Source organism: Musca domestica, unplaced genomic scaffold (assembly GCF_030504385.1).
Source record: "Musca domestica strain aabys unplaced genomic scaffold, Musca_domestica.polishedcontigs.V.1.1 34, whole genome shotgun sequence".
Lineage (NCBI taxonomy): Eukaryota > Metazoa > Arthropoda > Insecta > Diptera > Muscidae > Musca > Musca domestica.
In genome coordinates, this window is record NW_026712313.1 from 8,836,583 (window position 1) to 8,850,533 (window position 13,951).

The 13,951-nt window shown below is 34.6% G+C and overlaps 1 protein-coding gene across 1 annotated transcript in view; it reads left to right on the top strand.

The window, feature by feature from the left end:
* Positions 1 to 3,535: 3,535 nt before the first annotated feature.
* The window catches only part of LOC101897758 (fibronectin type-III domain-containing protein 3a), a 660,976-nt gene continuing 650,560 nt past the window's right edge, over positions 3,536 to 13,951 (top strand). The window contains exon 1 of the mRNA XM_059125593.1: positions 3,536 to 6,897. Within this exon, the coding sequence (XP_058981576.1) occupies positions 3,990 to 6,897 (2,908 nt within the window). The 5' untranslated portion in view covers positions 3,536 to 3,989. The remainder of the gene's footprint in view (positions 6,898 to 13,951) is intronic.

Sequence of the window (13,951 nt, forward strand, 5' to 3'; positions counted from 1 at the left end):
CCAATAAATGCATCTTCAGTGGCGACACTATCACAGCACCATAGTCCTCTTCCCTCTCTCCCTCTCTCCCCCCACCCCAACTCCTTTAATACACAGCTGGAACAAAAAAAAAACTAACTTTTCATAGGAAACCAGGCAAGCAACAAGTTTTTTTTTTACCAGTTGCTTTCCGGCAGTTACATGGAGAACATTACGGAATAAAAACAAACGGTTAATATTAATAAGAATTAATTATCGATAACAAAAAAAAAAAAATCGAAAAAAATTAATAAATCCTTGTTACAATACTTTTTTGTTGATAAAAGAATGACAACAAAGTTGATATCTCGAGAAGAAAAAAAGTGAAGTGTTATTGATAACGAATTTACAGTTAATAAATCGATTAATTATCGATAACAAAAAAATTGAAAAAATTAAAACCTTCTTACAATGATTCTTTGTTGATAAAAGAATATAAATTTTTTGATATCCCGAAAAGAAAAAAATGAAGTGTAATTCATAACGAATTTACAGTTGATAAATCGATTAATTATCGATAACAAAGCATCAATAAAAATTATGGATAATAATTTATAAAAAAAAGTTGAAATTTTGAGAAGGTATCAAAAATGATAAATATCGAAGTATTAAAAAAGTAAATTATCGATCGATATATCTATTAATTAATTATCGATAAATAATAGCAAACTTATGATAAATTAATAAGGAGCGATAAAAATAAAATGCAGACGTTGTGTAACGAGAATATTATCAATTGCTTTAATGTTATCGTTAACGAATTAACAATCGGCAGATCGATAAATTATCGATACATAATATAAAAATATTTTATATGAAAGATAATTCGATATACCACCAATAGCATAACGGCAGTTTCATGACAATAGTTAATTGTGAGAAAAAATGATTGATTTTGACAACTATAAATTATGGATAACAAAAAAAGGAAATAAGTTTAACATTTTCAGAATATTTTTTTTTTTATAAAAGACTAAAAAAGTTTAAATTGTGAGAATATAAAAGAAAAAAATTGGTATTAATATTAATTTTACAATCGATAAATTCATTAATTATCGATTAACTATATAAAAAAAGAAGTGACATAAGGAAATCGGATATAGGAGTTATTAATAATTATTTTCAATAAGTCGATAATTTATCGATACACAATAAAAACAGTAAAAATCAAGTTTGTGTTACTAAAAATGTTATTGCTTAACGGCAGTTTCGTGGAGAACATTATGGTTAACATCAACAGCAATTAACTATCGATAACGAAAAATCTACGAAGAAAATGTTTATCACAAAAATTTTTAAAAAGCAAAAACCTAAAAAATAGAAACGGTAATCTCCAGAAGAATTAAGAAAATTATGTGTTATCGATAACAAATAAACAATCGATAAATTAATTAATTGTCGATAAACAATTTAAATGACAAAAAAAAAACGATAAAAATCAAATGTAGTAGTTGTGCAACGAAAATATTATCGATAGATAATAATGTCATCGTTAACGAACTAACAATCGATAAAACATCAATGAACAACTAAAGGGCGAAAATCAATTAAAAAAAAATTGAACATACCAAAAAAAAAAAAAAGAAATCACAAAGATTCTTTTTATTAAAAGGCTTAAAAAGGATGGCACTCAAAGAAAAAGAAAAATATACAGTGGTATTGATAACAATTCCACTATCGATAAATTATCGATAAACTATACAAAATGATGGATATCGGATAACATCTATTATGAAATGAAAATATTTTCGATTATAATAATATTATCGATAACCAATAATAAATAATTGATTAATAAATCGATAAATTGTCGATACAAAATAAAAACGATAAAAATCAATTTTTGTATTAAAGAAAATCGGATATACCAGCAATAGCGTTCCGGCAGTTACGTGTTTAAGCATTTACGAACATTATAAAATAAGACAAGCATTAATTATCGATAAATAAAAAATTAAAAAAAAGTCTTTCAAAATAATTCTTTCTTAGTAAAAGTATCAAAAAATATTAAATACCGCAAATAATGCAATCGATTAACTATCGATATACAGCTCAAATGTTGCATAATAGAGAAAATCGAATATAGAAGATGTATAACGAAAACAGGCTCGAATATGATAATCGATAATTTGATTAATTATCGACAATTATAAATTATCGATTGTATATCGACTATAAATTATCGATAGTAAAAAAATCGAACAAATAAAAATTTAGACAAAATTTTGCATTGATAAAAAAATGAAATCTCATGAATAATCCAAAAAGCGCTATCGATAACAAATTAACACTCGATAAGTCGATTAACTTTCGATTGACAGCTTGGATGTGCCATAATGGTTATGTCATTATAATTTTATCGATATCACATCAACAATAGCTAAATCGATTAACTATCGATAAACAATAACAAATATTGTAATAAATTAGTAAATAATGAATATTAGATACAAAAGTTTTGTATCGAAGTTGCAGTCAATTAAAACATTACAAAACATAGTGGAACATCAAAACAATTAATTTTCGATAACAAAGGCAACATCGAAATACTATAAAAATACAATTTTGTTTAATACTACTCTTCAATAATAAGAAAAACTCAAAAAATAAATAAATGAATAAAAACTTCACCGAAAATTCAAATATCCCTTTTTTATCGATAACAAATCCACAATCGCCGAATTAATTAATAACGTTGATTAAGTTTCGAAAATCCGAAAAATTCTAACGTTTTCAGGGAAAAGTTATTAATTATCGATAACAATAACAATTATTGTAATTAATTAGGAAGTAAATACTGGTATCGATAATGTGAGAATCGTTTAAAAATAACAAAATAAATAAATTAAGTTTGAAACTTGCCAGGAAATATAAGTCATAAGTGTTTTATCGTTAATGAGGTAAGAATCGATAAATTGATTAATTATCGACAAACCACATCAAATTTCGATAATGGATTATGATATACTAGAAGCCGGGTATAAAAGATGACTGACGAAAACATAGCTAATAGTAAATGATATTAACAAAAAATATCAATAAATAAAACAAATTGAAAAAATAACATATTTCACCGAAAATTTTGGATAAAATAGCCGCTGAACCACAAAAATTAACAGCTTGTCGATAACATAAAAAAAAAAAATGTAATATTTTTTTGACAGTAATACTGTTTCAAATGAAAATTTAAACGTCCCACAACTCTAAAGCTAATAAATTTAGAACAAATGTAATTTCAATAACATTTTAATAAATAATATCATATTGATAGGTTAATCCATTTGCAAGAAACCGAAAATATTATTATACCTTATTAAATTTTTAAATATTTACAACAATGTCCGATAAATTATCGATAACAACAAAAATTTTCAGAAATACTAAATTGTGTCTAACATATCAACTTTTCTAGCAATTCTCCATAGTAGATATTTAATAAACATCAAATCGATTATTTATCGATAACGTTTTAAATGAGTGAAAAATATAGTAATATTTATTTTTCTTTATAGATTTCGACCTGAAAATAACCTATAAAATGCCTAAAATGGCAATGACTTTAAACAAAAGAATTGATCCTTTAAAGGCGACTGGTTTCGCTTCGTAAATGGATAATGATAACATAACACAGTACAAACAATGAAACAATAAAAATACCATATGGAAATCGAATTAAAATCGATAACACATGAATACAATCAAGTGTAAACATTTCTCTAAATAATTTGTGAATAAAATATATTTCGATAAATCTCAATCATGATTTCGATAACAAATCTATATTCGAGAACTACCGTCAAGAAACAAGTGTTGATAAAAATGTTGGCAAAAATCAAATTGAAAACTTTTCCATAACAAATGGTAGTGACATAACAAAAGTTTTGAAAAATAAAATAATATCAATTATTGAAATAAAAAAGAAAAAAAAAAAAAAATAAAACTCACTTATCGAAATTGAAAATCTAACTCATATGTTATTGACAATGAAAACCCTACAACAGACCACCATGCAAAACGATAAATTGACGATAACAACAAAACGTTCGGATTCTGTTAAGCAATTTCAAAGTTTATCGATAAATGCAAAGGAGTTTAAACCTTTGCCAAAGGCGGAGGCAAACACCATAGACAATACAATGAGGGGTGGTGATTTGGAGAGTCCCCTACCGCATACCAGCAAAAAATCTCTTGCAAATTCTCTGCAACAAAAACCAAAACCAATGCGCATAATGAGACGCGGCGATCGGTTAATCGATAGCATGACGTCTTCAAAGAGAAATCCGGTGACCTCAAATTCCATGGGGAGCAAAGAGAATTTTGCCCAAACCGAAATGGAACTTATCAAGAATCTGTGTGACGTTTCAACGGAAAGGGAGAGTAGAGAAACGATAACACACGATAATGGAATTATCGGAAATGGCATTGACCACGTAACTGGGGATACTGAGGATGATGTGAATGTAAATTTTGTAAAGGACTCTCTGGCTGGGGCAGCTTGTGCCAATGTAAATATAGGTATACGAAATTCCTGTGATACTACTTACAATGTTATCGATAAATCGAGTGGTGAATGTAACGATAATTGTTTGTGTTTTTCGAATGAGACAAATGCTGCTGGGATTGTAGTGGTGGTGAAGGAGAATGGCTTTGGCCTGGAGGTTGACAATAATCGAGAAAATGATATCGATAATGGAGATATCGATAATGAAGATATCGATAATGGAGATATCGATAATGGAGATATCGATAATGATGATGATATCGATGACCGTGATCTACCCAATTATTCACAGAGTTGTATATACGAACAGAGAATTATAGACTTTGAAAATTTCCGCATCATTGAACAGGTTATCGATAGCAATTGCAATGGCAACCATGGACCCGATGAGGTCGATAAATGCTGCAGTAGTTTTGAGAAATTTGGCCACCAGAGAAGTACAAATGGTCCGGCATCCAATGACAATGACAAATGGCAGGAAATATTTAAAATTTTACCTGATAGCCTTAAAGTTCAAAGGGGTGGTGGGGCAGAGGAGCCGCTGCCTACATCCTCCAGCAAGGATAACCGAACGAAGCCTCTCAAGAGAGTTGGCAGCAATTTGTCAGATAACTCCCTGAAATCGCTGGACAAACATCCGCTCTACACCAATCCTTCGATAAATTTTTCCTGTTCCGAATTGGTGGCATTTATCGGTGATAGTTTCAAAGTTATCGATAATGCCCAGGCGGTGTATAACAATGAGCCCAGAGAGATTAAAGAATTCGTTCCTCGCCACATGGCCAAGGTGAAGGCCAAAGAATCGTCTTCGGTGGGCAATTCGCCGTTTCGTCGCGGGAAACGTTCAACGTGTGCGGCGAATTCGATAAGCGCAAATCGCCAGCCGATAAGCGGTAATCGTACGGTTGATGATAACAATAATACGCGTCGGTTTTCGGGAATCTCTGCGGCGGAACGTTTAATGCAGAGTCTCAACTGTGATGTGTCCAAAGAGTTGGCTACGAAAAATCGTAAAGCGAAGGGGAATCGTGGCCATTTGGCCCAGGAGAAGCCCTCTACGTCCACGGCGACAAACAAAACCCTGTTGAAGGCCTTGAAATCGAAGTTGACTCCCCTGGCCCCACCCTTTCAGCCTTCATCGCAGACAAAAGCTCAAATTGAGGCGGCCATTATTGCCAATACCCATGGCGAGGGGTATGCCAATGGTGCTGTCAACCTGGCCTCCTCCTCAGCGGCCACTTCGCCTCCCAATTCTTCCACATATTTGAATTATGAGCAGACCACCACCACCATTTACTATCAACAAAATCCACAGCAGCAACAACAACAACAACCACCACAAATAATGGCCAGTAATGTGTTGATGAATTTCCCACCTAGCAACCTCCAGCAGCAGCAGCAACAACCTGCTGTACAACCAGCACAAGTTTTCATACCTCCCACCCATCAACAACATTGTGCTCAAAATTTGCTGGCCCTGATGGGCCAGGGTATACCTCACATACATCTACCCCCTTTGGGGGGTGCAACAGGTGCCACCACCACCCCTGCCACCTCTAATATTGGCGGTGGTAATGCAACAACGGTTCTCAATCTTACCTCAAATTCTTCAAATGCCAATCCAGCTCATCTCAGCACTCATCTCTTGCCCATACAATTGATTTCCACAATGAATGGAGAACTGGCCGCCTGGCCCCTGGTGGATGGCTCGACGGGCACGGCAAATGCAACACCCGTTTATATGGACCTCAATGGGGAGCTTCACTCCATTTGTCCAGCTCATGGACCACCACCCAGTGCTGTGGCTCTGGGAGCATCCACTGCTTCCAATAATCTCCCCAGCCATCATCCACCCCTGGCCGCCATAGGAAATCAAACAGCATCCGTTGTGGCGGGCACATCCTCGTTAGCCTTGGCCACACCTGCAGGAATTGTAAATTCTTACAATTCCTTGCCATATACCAACATAACATACCAACAGCCGCACACCCATCATCACCACTCCCACCAGCAGCAGCAGCATCAACATCAACAACCACACTCCCATCAACAGCTCTTAAGCCTACATGCTTCCTCGGCCCCCTCTCATCACTATCACCAACCGACTCCATGTGCCACAGCAGCAGTCCAACCACCACAAACATTGGCATTGGCTAATTCTCCTCTAAGAATCAAATCCAATTGCAATTTTGTGTCAGCTCAACAATCTTCACCATGCTCGGCGGCGTTGGCGGCTAATTCAGCAGGACAATCATCATCAGCATCATCATCCACCTCGGCGGCCACATCGTCCTCTTCACCACCGCGAGTGGTGCTACAACTGGATGCAGGTGTCTCGCTGCCATTGCAGATAGCCGGCAAACGCAAATTAATTCAAGGTAAGTGCAACTGGAGAGAGATATTTTGGAAATGTAAGAATTTTGGAATTTTAGGACCAAATTTTGGGAAAATTTAATTGGAAATGAATGAGGCATTCTTCGTAAACGAAGGACCAAATTTTTAGCAAAGTTCTGGGTTTTACAAAGAGAAAATAAGAAGACGCTTTTATAACCTCCGCTAGCAGGAGAAAAAGTACTAAATGGTACTAAATTTGGTATTTGGTGAAGGAATAGTGCCGAAATCTTCAAATTTGATATTGAGGTCTCTGTTGGTATCCGAAATTGATGTTACGTGAGGGTATAGAGTTGGAATCCCAAAATTTGATATTAAGTGTCTTTCGGTATGGGTCTATGGGTCTTTGAATAAAATTCTTAAAAAAATCACGATTTTTGGTCTTTGGGTCCTTGAAAAAATTTATTTAAAAAATCCACGTTTATTGGTGAAATGGTCCTTGAAAAAATTTATTTAAAAAATCCACGTTTATTGGTGAAATGGTCCTTGAAAAAATTTATTTAAAAAATCCACGTTTATTGGTGAAATGGTCCTTGAAAAAATTTATTTAAAAAATCCACGTTTATTGGTCTAATGGTCCTTGAAAAAATTTATTTAAAAAATCCACGTTTATTGGTCTAATGGTCCTTGAAAAAATTTATTTAAAAAATCCACGTTTATTGGTCTAATGGTCCTTGAAAAAATTTATTTAAAAAATCCACGTTTATTGGTCTAATGGTCCTTGAAAAAATTTATTTAAAAAATCCACGTTTATTGGTCTAATGGTCCTTGAAAAAATTTATTTAAAAAATCCACGTTTATTGGTCTAGTGGTCCTTGAAAAATTTTATTTAAAAAATCCACGTTTATTGGTCTAATGGTCCTTGAAAAAAATTATTTAAAAAATCCATGTTTATTGGTCTAATGGTCCTTGAAAAAATTTATTTAAAAAATCCATGTTTATGGGTCAGTTGGTCCTTGAAAAAATTGGTCCATGAAAAGATTTATTTAAAAAATCCATGTTTATGGGTCAGTTGGTCCTTAAAAAAATATTTAAAAAATCCATGTTTATGAGTCAGTTGGTCCTTGAAAAAATTTATTTAAAAAATCCAAGTTTATGGGTCAGTTGGTCCTTGAAAAAAATTATTTAAAAAATCCAAATTTTTGAGTCAGTTGGTCCTTGAATAAAGTTCATGGTTCAGTTGGTTCTTGAAAAAAATTTTTAAAAAATCCAGGTTTATGGGTCAGTTGGTCTTTGAAAAAATTTATTTCAAAATCCACGTTAACTGGTCTAATGGTCCTTGAAAAAAAAATTAAAAAATTCAAGTTTATTCGTCAATTTGTCCTTAAAAAAAATTGTTAAAAAATCCGGGTTTATAAATCAGTTGGTCCTTCAAAAAAAATTTTTTTAATCCACGCCTGTCACAGTCTGTGGCCTCTTTGGTCAAAGGTGAATAGCATATGTTCAAAAGGTCGTTTATCTACAGGCGACCTTCAAATTCAGATCTTATATCTACTTTCCCAGACATTTTTTATATGAGTGTCCTTCAGGGGGACTTCCATTCATATGAAACCTTCAGAGAGCTTCAGAATGTCTTTTAAAGATAAGAAAACCTTCAAAGTATATTTGTTAGAATATACTTTAAAAGCCCTTCCATTTACAGAAAGCCCTCTTAAGAAATTTTATTTTTGTGACTTCTTTAAATGGGCTAAACCTGTTAGGATACCTACAGATGACCTTCTAACCATAGAAGAAAGTCTTCTATCCATAAGAGACCTCCTGTTTGGAGACATTTAGAATATAGTCTCTCCTAGAAGACCTTCTATCAGCAGATCATCAAAAAGTTTGCAGTCATTAGGATGCCTTCTGAAAATCCCCTGTGGATAGATGCTCTGCTAAAGATTTTTAACATCGGAGACCTTTAGAAGGTCTTCTATCTATGACACCCCCCAAAAGTTCTTCTTTATACCTTCAGTGGTGTTTCTGTCAATATATGACCTTTAGAAATATTCAATGTCCTGCTTTCTATAAAAGACCTTTAAGAGATCTTCAGAAGGTCATCCGGCTATAAAACATAAAAGAAAATCAAAATGAACACAGTATCCCTTTTTTAAACAGATTTCATGGAAAGAAGAGAAACAATGGAAAATAAAAAACCTCACCAACCACGCTCTACCCCACCCCCCGTTCGACCCAATCTCACTGCTAATAACAAAACAAATATTAACTCATAATTCGTTGCAATTTCCATTTTACTTCATATCTAGCGGATGGAAAATTCTTTTCATTTGCAGCCTCCAAACCCAAACAAGTGGGAGAAAGAGAACAATGGAGGAGGAGGTAGTGCCTTTAATGGACTTTAATGCCACCGCAACAAAAAAGAAAAAAAAAACTAGCTACAACGCTAACAATCACAACCATAGCCCACATATCCGTCCAATGCCACATAATGGAATGGAATGGCATGGAATGCTTTTAAAGGCACTACTTCCACACACACAGAAACAGTGATGCAAGCCATTGTGTGTGAAAAAAATGGGAGTGTGTGAGAAATACCATAAAATTTAACTGGAAATCAAAACCGCAGGAAGAAAAAAAAAGCGCAGCGATTGTTCTACTTGCCTTTGAAACCTCTCTCCATCTCTTCCTTCCCCCGATATCATTTTTTGGTCTTAACCATTCGCATTTACTGCATTTGACCACCAAACTATGGCGCTAACCAAATCTAATAACACTTTTAGCCAGGACAATGGTCTGCAGCATTGTAAGAACTTGGCTGGCATTCGAGAAAAAACAGTCGCCTCTGAAAGGGGCAGTCAGAGATGTAAAAAACAAAAATTGCCACCAGAACTTTATAGAAGTACGTAATGAAGAGCAGACGGAACAAAAAACTCAGCCATTCAACATCTGCATACGCAGCAGGATATGGTCAAGATGGCGACTGACGACTGGCGACCACCATCGTGATAACTGTAACGTTGACACACATATGGGGCTCTATTCAATTCTAACATCTAACTGTGAATTTCATGCCATAGAGTAATGGCCAGGCTGTAACTAAAAGTAAGCGTGTGCGTCTAATGATGCCATACAATTCTTGGAATATGATGTCGATATGTTCCTATGTACGTTTGTGTTTTATGGCTATGACAAGATATAAAGGGGAATTGGTAGTGAAATGCTGGAAATTCGGAAGACAAACAATTTAAGATAGAAGACCCTATGAAGGTCTGCTATAAATAAGAATAGACGTTTTGAAGGTCTCCTGTAAATAGAAGACCTTCTGAAGATCTCCTATAGATAGAAGACCTTCTGAAGTTCTCCTGTAGATAGATCGGAAGGTCTCCTATAAATAGAAATAGATGTTCTGAAGATCTTTTATAGATAGAAGACCTTGTGAAGGTCTCCTATAGATAGATGACCTTCTGTAGGCCTCCAATACCAATAAAACCTCCTGAAGGTCGCCTACGGATAGAAGACCTTCTGAATGTCTCCTATAGATAGATGGCCTTCTGAAGGCCTCCTCCTCCTGACCTCGCCTATGGATAGAAGATCTTCTGAAGGTCTAATTTGGGTAGAAGACCTTTTGAAGGTCTAATTTGGGTAGAAGACCTTCTGAAGGTCTTCTATGGATGGAAGACCTTCTGAAGGTCTTATATAGATCGAAGACCTTCTGAAGATCTTCTATAGATAGAAGACCTTCTGAAGGTCTTCTATGGATCGAAGATCTTATGAAGGTCCTCTATGTATGGTAGACCTTCTAAAAATCTCCTACACATGGAAGACCTCCTGAAGGTCTCCTATAGATGGAAGATCTTATGAAGGTCGTCTGTATATGGAAGACCTTCTCAAGGTTTCTTATAGATGGAAGACCTTCTAAAGGTCTTCTATGGATGGAAGACCTTCAGAAGGTCTTCCATCTATATGAGACCTTCAGAAGGTCTCCTATAGATAGAAGGTATCCTATAGAGAGAAGACCTCCTGAAGGTCTTATATAAATGGAAGACCTTCTGATGGTCCTCTATGTATGGAAGACCTTCTAAACCTTCTGAAGGTCTTCTATGGATCGAAGATTTTATGAAGGTCCTCTATGTATGGAAGACCTTCTGAAGGTTTCCTATAGATAGAAGACCTTCTGAAGTTCTCCAATGGGTAGAAGACCTTCTAAAGGACATCTATAAATAGAAGACCTTCTGGAGATCTCCAATTGATAGAGGGCCTTCTGAAGGTCTCTTATACATAAAATACCTTCTAAAAATCTGCTACAGGCAGAAGACCTCCTGAAGATCTCTTATAGATAGAAGACCTTCTAAGGGTATATTGTAGATAGAAGACCTTCAGAAGGCCTTCTATAGACCTCCTGAAGGTTTCCCATAGATAGATGACCTCATGAAGGTCTGCTATAGATAGATGACCTCATGAAAGTCTCCTATAGATGGAGGTCTCTTACAGATAGAAAACCTTCTGAAGAGCACGTATTAAAACAAGATCTTCAGGATGTTTCCAATAGATGGGAGACCATCCGAAGTTCTCCGAAATTGGATAATCTTTCCGAAGACTGCTGTAAACACAAGTCCTTGTGACGTTCTTGTGTAAAGAGAGGACCTTCTAAAGGTTTCTGATAAACTGAGTACCTCCTATTGGTTAAGGGAACTTACTAGTTCTCCTTTTGTAAGTCAACGTTCGGATAGACGACGTTTGGAATAATCACACTTATTTTAAAGGTCTTCTTCATTGTTTCAAATAATACATTTCTTCTTTTATAACTTCACTCTATTGAAATAGACATTCATGTGTGCCCTCTTCTTTCTACCACCTCATCCCTCCCCCCCCTCTATTGTTTTGGGTAGCAACGAATTTTGTCTGTTAACGCAATTACAACGAATTCAAGTGGGTGTGCGTGAGTGTGTTTTTGGGTGTCTGCATATGCCCGCCGATAACACACGCTTTTCATTCTTCACTGATTTTCTGTTGTTTTCCATGGAATTTCCTCGACAAAAATTGCTTTTGTGTTGCATATTTTCTTATTCCCAATTCGATGGATCTCTAATCGATTTTCCGCATAAAAATGGAAATGTTGCAAACATATGAATACGATTTCGCCTGTTATGTTATGAGTGTGTGTGCGTAAACGAGATTTTTGTTTTGGGTGAAAATTGGATTTGATATGGGTGTTTTTCTGTGTTTTTTTTTAGAAAGGAGGAAATTTAATAAAATAGGATTGTATAGAAGCTGAAAATATGCACACAAGAAGAGGTCCTTTCATACAATATTCGGTAAAAATCACGTTAATAACTTGGTTGACTAGCAAAACAAACCGGTCAATGAGTTAAAATTCTGAAATTTGGAATGTGAGTCATTGATGGAGTGCAGGATAGATTTTGTTTTTGAAAAATTCGAACTTAAGGCTACGCAAAGTTTTAAAATGGCTCTAAATAAAAAATGGCTTCTAAAATAGAGATGGAGCTAACAACTTAACATTAGGTATGAGAATCATAGTTGGAAAGTAAGATTGATATGGGAAGGTGGTTTTGGAAATGTGTACAAAGTGTGCAAATGGTACTAAATATGGAACATTTGGGTTTAGGGTGATAGAATGAAGCTGGAATTTGGAAATTTTGTATCATGATCCCTGGTGAGGTAGGTTTGGAAATATGTACCACAAGTGCAAAAATAGTACTATATTTGGTACAATTTGGCATTGGGTGAAGAGATAGTGCTTGAAATCTGAAATTTGGTATTAGCCTAGGCATATGGAAGTGGTTTCGGAAATGTGTCCTTTAATTGTACGAAAATTAATGGCACTATACAGGGTGAGATAAAAAACTGCAACAAAGTCAAATGCCATAATTTTTACATTTTTCTTAAATTTTAGTGAATGAAAGCAAAAAATGTCGGAAATAGCATCAAATTTTAGAATAAGTTTAGATTTGTTCGAATTTGTCACCTTTGGCACGAATTATGGCCATCAAACGGCCAATGAAACCGTCACATGCTACCCGAATGGTGCTCTGCGGTATTTTGGCTCATTCCCGGCGATGTGCTTGCTTGAGGTGATTGACACTTTGGTATTTTTTAGTGTCAACCTTGCTTTCCAAAATACTCCAGACACAATAGTCCAAGGAATTGGTATCCGGAGTTTTTGGTGGCCATTGTGCGCTGGAAATGAAGCGAAGAACCTCATTTTGTAACCATTTTTGGGTGGCGCGTGCTGAGTGCGATGGTGCTGAGTCCCGTTGGAATGTTTAAGGTCTGCGCCAAAATGTTTGCGTGTCCAAAGCTTTAATACACCTTCCATAGAAAATTTCACGATAATATTCTGAATTTATTCTGATGCCACGTTCGATTAATACGAGCGGAGAACCATCGGCTGTTATGGCGGCCCTTGGAAAAAAAATTTAAAAATCCACGATTATTGATCCGTTGGTCCTTGGAAAAAATTCTTTAAAATATCCACGATTATTGGCCCTTGGAAAAAATTCTTTAAAATATCCACGATTATTGGCCCTTGGAAAAAATCTTTTAAAAATCCCAAATTAGTGGTCTATTGAAAAAATCCACGATTATTGGTTCTTGGAAAAATTCTTTAAAAAATCTACGATTATTGGTCCTTAAAAAAATATTCTTTAAAAATCCACGTTTATTGATCCTTGAAAAAATATTCTTTAAAAATCCACGTTTATTTGACTATTGGTCCTTAAAAATCCACGTTTATTGATCCTTGAAAAAATATTCTTTAAAAATCCACGTTTATTGATCCTTGAAAAAAATATTCTTTAAAAATCCACGTTTATTGATCCTTGAAAAAATATTCTTTAAAAATCCACGTTTATTGATCCTTGAAAAAATATTCTTTAAAAATCCACGTTTATTGATCCTTGAAAAAATATTCTTTAAAAATCCACGTTTATTGATCCTTGAAAAAATATTCTTTAAAAATCCACGTTTATTCCACTGTTGGTCCTTGAAAAAATATTCTTTAAAAATCCACGTTTATTGGTCCTTGAAAAAATATTCTTTAAAAATCCACGTTTATTGGTCCTTGAAAAAATATTCTTTAAA